The sequence below is a fragment of the Tiliqua scincoides genome, chromosome 2, assembly GCF_035046505.1.
Source record: "Tiliqua scincoides isolate rTilSci1 chromosome 2, rTilSci1.hap2, whole genome shotgun sequence".
Lineage (NCBI taxonomy): Eukaryota > Metazoa > Chordata > Lepidosauria > Squamata > Scincidae > Tiliqua > Tiliqua scincoides.
Window position 1 is genome coordinate 104,981,820 of NC_089822.1, and position 13,508 is coordinate 104,995,327.

Here is a 13,508-nt window from a genome sequence, read left to right on the forward strand (position 1 = left end):
AAATCAAACCAGCATCAACCCTACCACATGGTACCACATTGCAGGCATGTCATAAGCAACTTTCGCTAAGCAGAGGCGCTCCAACTTGCAAAATGGACAAAATGGACTTGCTTGATAGTCTGACTGCTGCATTCTGTACCAGTTTCAATGTAGAACACAGTAAAATACTCCACTTGGGATGTGACCAAGACATGGCTGACTGGCCAGATCTGTTTCTTCAGCGTGGGGCCACAGCTGGAATACCAGTTACAGCTGGACAAAAGCGCTCCTTACCATAACTGCCAGCAAGAACAGGTCCAGAGCACTCCCAAATGGAATACCTGCTCTTTTGTAGGGAGTGCAACCCCATTGAAAACATGCTGAATGACCATTTCTGAATCGGCTCTTTATCAATCATCAGTACCTCCATCCTGTATGGATTCAGTTACAACTTGTTATTTCACATTCAAGCCATCACCTGTGGGTGGCTCTCACTGACAGAAAAAAAAGGAAAATTGCTTCTCCATTCGTGGGGGAGGGAAAAAAAGGCTTTCAAGAACACTGGAAAGTCGCTTAGTCTATAATCATAGGTTAGAAATCAATGATAGAACCAATTCAAATCTGCCTTCTTACCCACCAGAGCTCTCCTTTGGCTCTCCTGAAGGCCTCAGCTGAGGCCAAGCGTCGGTAGCACTGCTCACGTTAACTTGGGTGCTATGCCTAAGTGTTTCTTAGATACTAACAGGCCTCTAAATAATGCATTCAGAAGAGAAATAGTAATTCTCCAAGCAAGTCCATCCTTTTGATGTAAACATGTAGATACAAAGTTGCCTGAGGTAAATCTGTGGATACTTTTTCCCACCCACCTAAACCCAGATCTCCATGCTGCCACGATCCTGACCTTGATCCACTATTTCTGATTTCTGTTGATTCTAACCTCCCACCCCCAAAGTACAGTGAATGAGGAAAAAAACATATATTTATGTACTGGAAGTGGGAAGAGGAAGTTTGCATAAAGTTCACATATGGTCCTCATTTTCTAGTTGCTGTCTCTGGAAAAATCATTACCCTTCTTTTGTCCCTGTTCTTGCCTTTTGAGGATGCCTTGTTCAAATTGTGTCATTTGGCTGCAGCAGCAAATTGTTTATACCTTATTATTTTCAGGGCAATGATGTTTTTCTAGTATTTCTCTAGCTAAAAGAATAATTACCCTCTTGGGTTTCATGTTGGTGGAGATGGACTCTTGCAGAGTAAATGAACAACCAAGCCAGTCTCCAATGATAAATAACTATGGAGGGAGTGGGTATGTGCAAAGTGATCTTTGGTATAAGACCTGGGGTGTTTCAAGCATTTCTCTATTTTTGTCTGTGAAATGTGTAGAGGGTATGTCTGAGTTAGAAATAAAAATGCCATCTATAATTGTGAAGATTGACGAAAAAGAGAGCCTCAAGGTGTATACTGGAAAATAAGGAATGTCCACGAATAAGAAGAGAAAGTACACAGGATACTGCAGTCTGTGCAGTCAGTTGAAGGTTAATTTGCTACAAGTTAACCTTCATCTTGGTGGTGTAGCTAACTGAGGGTAGGGGGTGTACCGCACTGGGTAACACTCTCACGGGGGGGTGACATCATGTAAGAAAAGCTCGGCTGGATCAAGCCAAAAGCCCATTTAGTCCAGCCTCCCATATCTCACCACATGCCTCAGGGAGCATACGAGACAATAGGAGACCTGCACTGTGGTTCCCCCCCTCACATCTGGTATTCTGAGGTAGCCTACCTCTAAAATCAGGAGGTTGCACATACCCATCATGGCTTGTAACCTGTGATGAACTTTTCCTCCAGAAGGTTGTCCAATTCCCTTTTAAAGGCATCCAAGCCAGATGCCATCACCACCTCCTGTGGCAAGGAGTTACACAGGTTAATTACGTGCTGAGTAAAGAAATATTTTCTTTGGCCACAAGTGGGCAAAATTGTGGAAACCGTAGTATTTATGAATAATACCATAAATTTATATACCATTTGATAGGAAACAATGCAGAATGTAATGAAACAAACTGTGTTGAATTATCTGTGTTCTATCAAACATTATAGCCAAATAACCAACACAACTGCCTTATGTCACAAAAATTAGATTTCCTTAACTCAAAACCGATCAATGATATTGATTGTTCCGAGAGCCAACTAGATGTTATGAAACAATGGAACCAATTATGAGTCAGTTCTCATTTCCATGTAACAGAGCTAATACTGGAACTCCTAAGACTTCAGCTGTGTGAGTGTCATCAAGTTGGCCACTGGTATTTTGTTGGTTACTGATTTGTTGGGTGACCTATACTGTTAAATAGTAAAACAGATAAAGTTAATGGGGCTGACATCCTGAGTTATTGCACTGAGTGACATCAATCCTATTGATGCCGCTGGTGGGAGGTTTGGATGTTGTTGGTCCCTGTCATAGGTGACTTTTAAAGTGGGTCCCAAGACCTGGTGGGGAGGGGGACATGTGGGGGGCTAGTATTGGGAAGGGGTGGTATGTTATGTTGGAAAGAGGGAGGTGAGTAGGGGCAATGGGTGGAAGAATTACTATTGGGTTATTATTAAGTGAATTGTGAATTATGGCGGAAATGGGGAGAAAGGGGTTAGAATAACTCTGAAAGTCTATGTAAAATTTATAATTATAGCAGGAAAAAATGTCCTCATAGGTTTTGCTTGTATGCAAAGTCTTTCAGGTAAGACAGAGTTCCTGCAGCTTGTTGATTAGGAGAAGGAAATTAATGTGGGTGGTAAGTTTGGGTATTGCTGGTCACTGGTTTAGATGACTTAGGGCGCAATCCAAACTGTACCCTATGCTGGCCCAAGTCTCTTGGGCCAGCCTAGGAGGGTCGCAAATGTGCCGTAAAGCATGTTTACGCCTCCTTTAGGGGAAGCCAGGCCAGCATTCCGAGAAGCGCCGGCCTGTGGAGGCTGACATAAGCCTCTGCGCCGGCTTCCCCTCAGCTGTCTTGTGTAGGCTCACCTGCACCGACAAGCGGAAAAGGTAGGCATGGGGGTGGGGGAGGAGGCGGGAGGGAGGCATTCCTGGGTGGGGGGAGGGCGGGCAGTGGGCAACCCTGGGGGCAGGCAGGTGGGGAGCGGGGCTGGGATCTGGCAGTTATGCCGAATCCCAACCCCCATTCCCGGGGAGGATGAAGCGGCTTCAAGCTGCTCTGCTCTCCTCAGACTTGTGCCACCTCCAGAGGTGTCGCAAGTCCAAGGAGACCCATTGTGGCCTGCAGCCCTTACCCAGGGGTAAGGGGAAACATTTCCCTTTGCCTGAGCCATGTGGCCACAAGCCTCCTGGCTTGCCTGTTCTAGTGCAGATTAGGATTGCACCCTTAAAAAGTGGATTTTAACCATTCATGGTGACTATAGGCCAGTGGTTATTAACCACGATGGCTACATTGAACCACCAGATGCAGGGACAGTATGTCACTGAATGCCATGTGCAGGGGAGGGTACTGACTTTCATCCCCTCTGCTTGTGTGGAAATGTTCACTGTGTTTATTGAGGTCAAGAAACTGAGTTATGAATGAGACAATCTGAATTTCAGATCTCATCGGTGGCATGAAAGTGCTAGCTGACCTTAGGAAGCTACTCTGTCTCAGACTCAGAGTAGCAGACTCATCTGCAGTATAAGCACTAGTAAGATTGTGGCTCAGGGCTATGATAAACCTACAACTAGACGTCAGAGCATCACAAATGCGCTCCCCATACTGCTGTTTTGTGCCTATGTGATGTCCATCTTGGGGGTGGACTCAAAGGGTGCGGTGTCTGCTGTGCAGTCTAGTCCCACCCAGTCTTTCCCTGATCGGCGCAAAGAACGGGGAGCCGCAAAAAGGTGTTTGTTGACCTTTTATTACTTTAGTTGAGGTTTTTACATTCATCTTTGGGGCCCTGTTTCATCACAGGAACCCTCGGGGCATTCCCCATACAGTGCCAGTTAAAGTCCACAACAATCCCCCCAAAAGGGGACCAGTTACCTCAAAGGTCCCCTCTCCAGTAATCCTCACCATGAGTTGTGCTCCCTGCTGGAAGGTCCGTATGCCAGGGCAGTCTCCTTGGAATGGGGGTTGTCTGGGGAGGGGTCGGGATTGCATGCTCATCCCCTTCTCAATTCCCCAGGTAGTTTCTGACCCAGTGGTCACCAGGTTCCTGGTCCAGCCAGATGGGGAATAGTCCTCCCCCCAGGTAAGTGGCATCAGTCTAGATATGCTCCTGGGGTCCCCTCCTGTTGGGGCACTCCAATCGCCCTGGGGAGGCTCTCCCCTCTTTGGGCCATAGTCCCTGGCCTCGGCCTGACTCCAGCTGTGTCAGCTTCCAAGTTGCAAGGGGTCTGGCCTTCCTCTTCTCCTCTGGCTTTTCACTCTCCTATCTGCTGGAGCTCAGGAAGGTGCTTCCTCCCTCTGTGGCTGCCTGGTCTCTTTTTATCCCCTTGGGCAGCCCTTCCAGCCCCGCCTCTTTCTGATCTCGCCTGGGCCTGAGATCTCGTGAGATCTCAGGTCCTCCTATTGCAGGCGCTGCCCTACTTGTCAAAAGGGGTAGCTGCAGCTGGGCTGCCCTGTCTCTTGGGAAGCCTCTGCCCCACCCAATGGGTGAGTAGTCTGGCTGCATTCGTGGCCCTGGAGCTTTATCCTCCCTGAGTGGCTCCTCGCCCCCCTAGGGCAGTCCTCTGGGTGTTCCCTTGGGCTGGGCTCCTTCTCCCTCAGCTTGCCTTTCCTCTTCCTCCTCCTTCCCTGCTGTGGGTTGCCGCCCAGGGTAAGTCCCTGGGTGACAGCCTATTAAAGAAGAACTTTTGTGTTTCAGATACATCTATGTCCAGTCTGTGCATTCCTCCTATGCATTTGGATTCTGTATTTAAATTTGCATTTAAATGAAAGCAGTGCAATGATGTATCTTTGGCTTCCACATGTTTGCAGGTCTAATTGCCAAGAGCTGATAATAACAAAGGCCTGTTGGGCGGATCTGTGTCATCAGCAAATCTAACAGGGATCATCTTGGTTGGAAGCACCATATATTTCCCAAAGTAACCTCACGTTTTCTTTTTATTCTAGGTTCTTGAAGTTTGGTTATTGGACGACGGCACTTTGGTTTGGGGCTAGTCCATTCTGCCCTCGGTTTGGATTAAAGTGAATCTCCTAGAGGATTACCAGCAGAGAGAAATCTTGCTCTACTTCTTTTGGAAACTTTTATTGCTGAAGTACAACTAAGTTTTGGTCCACAGTCATGTGGCCACCACAGCTGTTGTTCCTTACAATGCTCTTGGCACCAACACTACATGGTAAGTACATGATGGAATGTTGGGTCTTATTCAGTTCTGGTTTTTTTGAGAACTGTGGGTAATTATTATTACAGTTAGTTTTGTTTCCTGTTGTATTTGTGATTTGCTAGTGACTCAAAGCAGTTAACAATCGTTGGGGGAAAATACACATCAAAATACGCTAAAATAAACTAGCAGCTGGTGAGCAATGAAAAATAAAAACTGTGAGCACATAAACACTTGTCAGTTATAAAGAAGATGACGAACGGATCTAGCAACAATTCAGGAGTCCGTTAATCCTTTCAGCTAAGCCAATGTTCTTCAACCTTGGGGTTGTGACCCTGATGGGGTTGCAAAACCACATTTGTGGGGTTGCGACAAGTTAGGGGAACTAAAATAGCTGCAAGTCATGGCTGCCAACTGGAGGAGGCATGCTGCAGTATAGTGGGAAGAGAGCTGCATACTGGACAACATTCCACATGTGAAAGTATTTACACACTGCTTGCATACACAGGATTGTCACTGAGCCTTGTTCCACTGTTAGACTTTGCTATCTCCTGCATGCTTTTCTATGTTACTCTGCAGTAGCCGATCCAACACTGAAAGGCAAGGGGGTGTATTATCTTGACGAGCAAAAATGATTGTGCTGAGTTCAAAAAGAGTCTTCCACACTGTGGCCTGTTGGGGCAGAGACTGGTTGGCGACAGAGGCAGGGGGTGGGCAGATTGGGTCACAGGAGGGCGATGGAATCAATGGTGGGCCCCCAGCCTCATGTTTTTTATTGGGGTAATGGACCACTGAGCTAAACTGAAGTCATGGGTACATGTGGGGGTGGTGAGTCGCTGGTGGGAGGGCAGGCAAGAAAAAACCTTCATCCCCACCAGAATTCTAAATGTACTAACCAATTCACTACTGTTCTGATGCACAGAGATTGGGAATCTTTAGTAACCCGCCCACCCCCACCGCTCTAAGCAGGAACCCAGAGAGATCTTGGAGATCGTTCTTAGTGAGATAATTGTGGCAGGCTCTGCCTGGCTGCCAGCCCTGGCTTCTCTGTAGCCTTTGGGAGGAAGACCTCAGCCAGCAGCTCATCATTCAGATGAATGTTAACTTGTTCTGCTTGAATGATACTGCTTTGAACTGGCTCTTAGAATTGTACAAGAGCTGGATGCCCTGTGTATTCAATAATACATGCAGTGGGACACAGGTTTATGTAAATGTCATAAGCATAATCTACTAAAGTTTAGCTTTCGTTTTCCTCTTATGATAATAAACTTGCTTGCAATAGCCCGGTGCAGTCCTCCCAGATCTTCCCCTCAAATAATGCAGCCTGTAGGTATCGCTCCCCCTCTCCCCTACAGGAAAAGACTATAAGCACGGGAGGCATTCTTTTTTCTGGGGTTTTTATCTTCCAGTACCCCAAATCCAGACTGTCTAGTTTGCATCTGATGCAACTCAAGTAGTGAGTTAGGGAAAGGTTAGTATCATCCCTGCTACTTTTCCACTTCAACTCGACCCTTTCCAATGTTGCTTTGTAGCAGGAAAATGGAACCATTAGATTTTTTCTTACATACATGCAAAATCCAACAGAGTTGATTTGTTATCACAGCGTTTCTCAAACAGTGGGGTTGGGACCCACTAAGTGGATTGCAATTTCTGGTGGATTCCCATTCATTTCAATGTGTATTTTATTTTTAATGGATTAGACTTGATGCTACCATGATATTTGACTGCACTGGGGAAATGTTACAGAGAGGAACTTTTAACAGGCTACTGTGCATATACTTTTAACAATGATAGTCAGTGGGGCTTGCTCCCAGGTAAGTGTAGATAGGAGTGCATCCTTTGGGATGTTTGGGGAATTTTTTTTTAACCGATCAGCAACTCCTTGGGAGGGTTAGGAGGGTCCTTCTTTTTTAAATAAGTGTTTATACTTATTGTATACTTTTAATTTACTCACAAAATTAATTTGATTTGATTTTGTTGTATGGGAGTTGTTAAAAAATTTTCCTGCTTGATTATGTCAGTTCTGACCATGACATCACTTGGGTCCGGACAGAATGTCATTCCAAAAAGTGGCGGATATCGGTGCAAAAAGTTTGAGAACTGTGTTGATAGCATTTTTATTCCTCTTTTTGCTATATGTTGATAATATTTGCAGCAGTAATGCATAACTGAACCATCCAAGCTAAATAACAAACTAAGGCTGCAATCCTAACTACACTTTCCTGAGAGTACGCCCCATTGAACAAAATAGGACTTACTTCTGAGTAGACCTGGTTAGGATTGTGCCCCTAAAGTTAGAAGTCTGACAGTGCAGTTCTGTGCAGGATTACTTAAAAGTAAGTTCCATTGAGTTCAGTGAGCTTTACTCCCAAATATGTGTGCACAGGATTTTACCCTACACCAGAGGTCCTCAAACCAGGGCAGCATGACGTCCCAGCCTGAGAAATCCTGCCTCTGACCCCTTAGGGGCAGGGGAAGGGGAAAGGCAGGGACATGATCACCAGGATCGCTCTGCTGCCAGGGATGTAAGGGGTTTTTTAAATTTACCTGCAGCCAGTGCTGGAGTTTGGGGTGAGGGGGTGTTCTGGGGAGCCCTCTGCAGAGCCCCCTGTGCTTCTAAACATCTCAAAATAACAAAAAAAGCAGAAGGTAAATTACAAAAACCCCTTCTGTCCTCAGCAGCAGGGTAGTCTTGGAGATCACCTTAGCCCCTCCTCCACATACATCTTATAATCATATAAGTAGAGGTGTTGTTTCTGGTGAGTAAGATAGAATTATAGCCTCTTATTGAATACAGTGGGCTTACTTCTAAGTAAAGTAAATAACACAGTTATCAAACACCTCTACTATAAGGTAACTTGCCAGGCACTTGCAGACACTGCAGTAGCCAACCTTCTTTGTCTTTCTCTTCTCATTCATGGCAATTCCTGACTATATTTTTCACTGTATACAATTTACGGCTCTCTCTTCTTTGTCAGCCTTGACACTTTTAGGTTGCATTTTTATCTCTGACTGCCATACCCTTCAGCATTTCACAGATGAAAATTTCACTGCCAATTTCACTGATGTCACGCCAAGGATCACTTAGTGAATCCCTTCATTGTTGCATATTGTGGAAGACTTGCCTGGCTGTTCATTTACCCTGCAACTGTCAGTCTTTCACAGTTCTTTGTGGCAGCAATGTCAAGCAGTGCACAGGCACCCCAACTGCAGCTACACCCACCTCCAAAACGAAATTCATCAGTCAACACTGGGTCTCTTCCTACCCTCATAAATTACACTGGACAATACATTTTTACAAAGGTCATGCCCCCGAGATTAGTCATTTCTAATTTGCTTAAATTAGAAAGCAAGGATAAATGGGCACGATGCAGATAGATTTTGAGGTACTGAACATGAATATGACACTGAAAATGCAAAATTGGCTATAGTTTGTGAGAGATCTGTAATAGATAGTTCCATGGACAGATACTGGTAGATGTCCTCATCTTTCCTTCCACTTATATACACCAGGGGTGTCCAAACTTTTTGGCAGGAGGGCCGCATCATCTCTCTAACACTGTTTTGGGGATCCAGAAGAAAATGAATTTATATTTCAAATTTGACTATTTACATAAATTTACATAAATGAATACATTAAAGATGGAAGTTATATGAATGATTGAATTCTACTGAGCTTTTTTAAAATATAAATATTTCTAGACAGAGACACATCTTAGCAAAGCAAGGACAAATGAGGAAAAATATTTCTAGGCAGAAACTCATCCCACCAAGGCAGAAACACATGAGGAAAAGTTTTTCACCAACCCCCCCCCAGCACTTTACAAAAATGCACAGAACCAAGTATTTCAGAACCAACAGAGTTCCACCATTAGTGGATTGCAGGAGGCACACACTTACCCAAATACAGCAGAACACAGAATAAGGATCTCACAAGCAACAGAGAGAAAGAGGGGGACACGTTTCTGATTTACAGGAGCCACTCACCCACACGCATAGGAATAAGTTAACATGGAATAAAGATCTCACAAGCTTCTCCCTCCCACTCAGCACTGCCCTCATCCACCAAAGCAAGCCAAGCCAGCATGTCACCCCCTTCATAAATGGACTGGTGCTACTCCCTCCAGCTCAGCAGCCCCCCAACACACCAAAGCTACTCACCCCCACCTGACATGCAGCCTCAGCTGTGGCCTCCCCAACACCCAGTGTGTTTGCCAGATGGGCAGGGCTTCTACAGAACTCTCAGGCAAGAGCAGAAGGGCTCTGCACACCCAGGCATCCCCTAGCTGCTGCCGCAATAAACAGTTGCGTTCTGCCTGTGAGTGCTCTGGTGGTTCTCCAGCGGGCCAAGTGCCCATTGGGGATGGGGGGGCTCCCTAGCAGCCGGGTTGGGGGTACCCACGGGCCGCAAATGGCCTGTGGGCCGGGGTTTGGGCAGCCCTGATATACACAATGTGTTTAGAGCAAATTGACAGATTTCATTGTCATCTTTTTGTTCAGCACATTGAAATTAGTTGAGGTTAGGTATTTTCATTTCTCGGGAAATTTGTACGTTGTCCAGTGTTATTTCTATGGATGCTTTTGTAAAAACAGAACTCCCAAGTCTTGACCTAATGCTTGAAGGAGAGCTAGGAAGTAGGACAGCGAGCTTCCATAGGAGGATATTTTGTAAAATGTGAGTTTGTTTATATTCCGCTTTAAAACAAAGAACTATCAAAGCAGATCACAGGGGAATGAGATGGTTCTTTGTCCTAAAGGGGCTTGCAGTCTAAAACATACCACTGCAAGTAGAGAGAGTAGACTCAAGGATAAATGGACACACATGCGAAGTTGGTGTCTCTGATGAAAAAGCCTTGCTCTTGGCAGGCCCCCCACTCTCTTTCATTTGACCAAGGCACCTGAAGCAGGGCTTCTGATATATATTGAAGCACACAAGGAGAACTCTCTGTAAGACGGATGGAATTTCAGAAGTGCCCAGCTTTTCTGGACTAGTCGCTTTGAAATTACTGAACTGATTTGTCCTGCAGGAGCTCTGCAATGATAGATGTTTGATTCAGTCAGTGATTGAAGCATAGCATACTATGATACATGTGGGGGGAGGGTCCAACAGTTCATTCACCAGAGGCAACTCCCTCAATGGGAGGTGAGCGCTCCCATCCCCTCATGCCCAGTGCAAAGATCCCCTCCCTTTGAGATGTGTCTGTGAATGACAGAGGGCATAGGGAAAGCAGCACAAAGGCAGCGAAAATGCTCCTTCTCTTTGCTGAGCTTTCTGCAATTCATAGCGAGCTTGAGTGGAGCAGTTTCTTTCATTTCTTGCTGGGCTTTTGCAGGAGGTAGCAGTAGAAGCAAGGCAATTGGGACGGTAGCCAGAGGCAGGGCAGTGTGCGCATCACCCCACTTAGAGCACTGTTTCTGGTATGTTCTTAGGAAAACTGGATTTTTAATTTGCAATATGTATAGGTTGGCATCCTTCAGTCTTGGAAGACTATGGTATGGCGCACTGAGTAGTGTCCTGGAACAGTGTCCTCTCCAGTGCGTGAAGTAAAGTAGATATGGAGGATTGACTGTTACCCATGCAGCAAATCCCCCCTCTCCACGTCGCTGGAATGGTCCAATAGAAAGGCAGAGGCCAATACGGTTGGTTCCAGCGGCGTCGCAGGAGTTGCCAGAACGTGACTGTGTTCAGCCATGAATTGCCTCAGGGACTCCGGCTCTGGATTTTGCCTCGAGGTTGACTCCTGAAGCCTTTTCCATAACTGGATGTAGCCACAAGGCAGTGGAGGTTTGGGATCAGAGTTTTCCTTCTCTCAGATGAGCTGCCTTCCCAGGCTAACGAGTCCCATCTACCTGGTGGCTGTTTGCAATATGACAACCTCCATTTAAAGGAGAGCTTATTTTAAGGGAAGAACTATTGTCTAAAACCATATTTGGCCGCTGGTTCTTCTCCTAAAAAATGCCTGGTACCTTTATGCTCACCTTTTGCCCCTGCAGCTCTTCCCTTTCTCCCACTGCATTGGCCATCTGCCTGCCAACAATTCGTCAGGAGCTGCTGGAACCGAAGTTGCGAACTGTGTGTGTGTTCTGTGTGTGGCTGACCGCTCTTGTGAGCCACCAGGGCTGCTGTTGGGAACGTCTTCCTGGATAGCAAGGTGTTCTTAGGCTTGGGACTGGCTCCCCTCATTTAGGCTGTCCATTACTCCCTTCCAAGCAGGAAGGGCTATAAAGATCCTTCTGCTTGGGCTGGGGCTCTGCTTAGGCAAAGCCTGGCATCTTTCAGTTTGTTCCTCAGCGTTAAACCTCTGGTTAGATGTATCAGTGCATGTTCTACGCTCTGGCTGTATTGTGATTGCTGCTCAGTCCTGACAGACTGCCATTTACCATGTGTCATTGTGGTGACACTGGGGTCATTGTGGGTCATTGTGGTGACACTGGGGTGGTACTGAAAATGGTAAGAAGGGCAGCACTGATAAGCTGCTACGATAAAGATGTGGATGCTAGTTTTTCGGGTGCTGGATCAGAGATGTTAGAGGCCCTTGCCAGAGCTGCACTTCCAGCCTTAGAACATCTTTATCATGTTACCCTAGTGTATGCACACTATTTTAGAGGTATATAGTTGGGGTTTAGGGCATTTGGGAATTATAAAGTGGCTGCTGCCTGGGAAGGAGGATGGGCTGTTGCAGCTTTTGCTTTCCCTCAGTGCCCTGTAAGCCTTGGAAGGCTTACCATTAGGGAGAAGCAACAGCAGAAGATGAAGGGAAGTCTGTGTGTGTGGTGGTTGGCAACCTTCAGTCTCAAAAGACTATGGTATAAGCCTACAGCACCCAGCATTCCCATGCAGTCTCCCATCCAAGTACTAACCAGGCCTGACCCTGCTTAGCTTCCGAGATCAGACAAGATCAGGCAGGGAAGTCTATAGCTTCTTCACGCCTCTGCTGCAGCAGGGGCATTCAAGAGGACTCTCTTCCATCTCCTGCCTAACTTTGGAAGGGGATGGAATGTGCATGTAAAAGTGAAGCCACCAACCTGACATTGACACATGCTAATTCCCTATCAAATGTTATTTAAACCAGTTGGAAAAGATAGAAATCACAGGTGGGAAGGAAAGGGAAGAAATTCTACATTCTGTGTGGGGAAAAACAAAGGACAGATGAAATTTTCCACATGAAATATCAGGCAACCATAAAAGCCATGTACAAACAACCAAACCATGTGATCAAAGTCATGTTTTGTTCTAGCTTTCACATATTCCACTGTTTAATCTTCCCCCCATCAGCCCTCTTCCTCAGACTCCCCTGTATTAAAAACTGGACTGTTGATCCTCTGGGGCTTGAGTTTTTGTTATAACTGTGTAAGGTGTCGGGCACCTAGATGACGCTATATAAACAGTCACATTTTCCCTTGCATTAGTCTGCTTTTACTGGAGAACTTGCTAAAAAATTAAATTGTGTTAAAAATTTTTTTTATATATTCTAGCCTTCAGAATTCAGTGGACTAGAAATACAAATAAATTAATCAAATGAATTCACTTGTGCGCACAGTGGGCAGTGCATTTTAAGATGGAATATTCTTAATAAATAACTGAGCAGCCTGACTTTCTGTTTAAAAAAATAAAATAAAAATCCAGGTCACTGAATTTTGAAAACCCATAAAATCTCCACCGTTCCATGGGGAACCAATCTAAGATTCAAATAATGTAAGGCTATTTTTAATGCCTTGCCTTTCGCTGTCATGAATTGAAATAGGTCCTGTCATTCCAGCTTGTTATCTTGCAGGCATTAATTAAAAATCTTACTATTTGCTATAAAACAAAGAAATTGCAGGGATGAGGAATGTTAATGATGTTTGGTTGTTTTGCTTAATTTGATCAGAAAAAAAAAAAAAAGAAATTGGCCTGTTGGTCAGAAGGCAAAAGGAATAATAAATTCCTTTAAGCAACAGACACCATAGAGCCAGTGAGCTTCATGACGAACTGCTTGGAATTCAGATGTAATTGAATTCCAGTTGTACTGAACTATAAAAATAAATGTGAATCACAGATTCTATGTGCGTGGAAGAAAGAAGAATGGATAGAGAGTCTGGAAAAGGAATATTTTTGTACTAAACAGAACCCATTGAGTTGTTTGTGTTGTCGTTACCCATGGATTGATGACTGTGATACAAGCCTGGAGCTTGATGGTATGAGACGGTCTTTTTCAGCTGCTGACATTCACTGACAGCTGTTGCTGGA

At 45.2% G+C, this 13,508-nt stretch overlaps 1 protein-coding gene across 4 annotated transcripts in view; it reads left to right on the top strand.

Annotated features, from left to right (window-relative positions):
- ADGRL3 (adhesion G protein-coupled receptor L3) overlaps positions 1-13,508 on the top strand; it is a 675,925-nt gene that overhangs the window by 244,728 nt on the left and 417,689 nt on the right. For all 4 annotated transcript variants that reach the window (XM_066612512.1, XM_066612511.1, XM_066612509.1 and 1 more), the window contains exon 3: positions 5,067-5,293. In XM_066612512.1, the coding sequence (XP_066468609.1) occupies positions 5,239-5,293 (55 nt within the window). In that variant the 5' untranslated portion in view covers positions 5,067-5,238. The remainder of the gene's footprint in view (positions 1-5,066; positions 5,294-13,508) is intronic.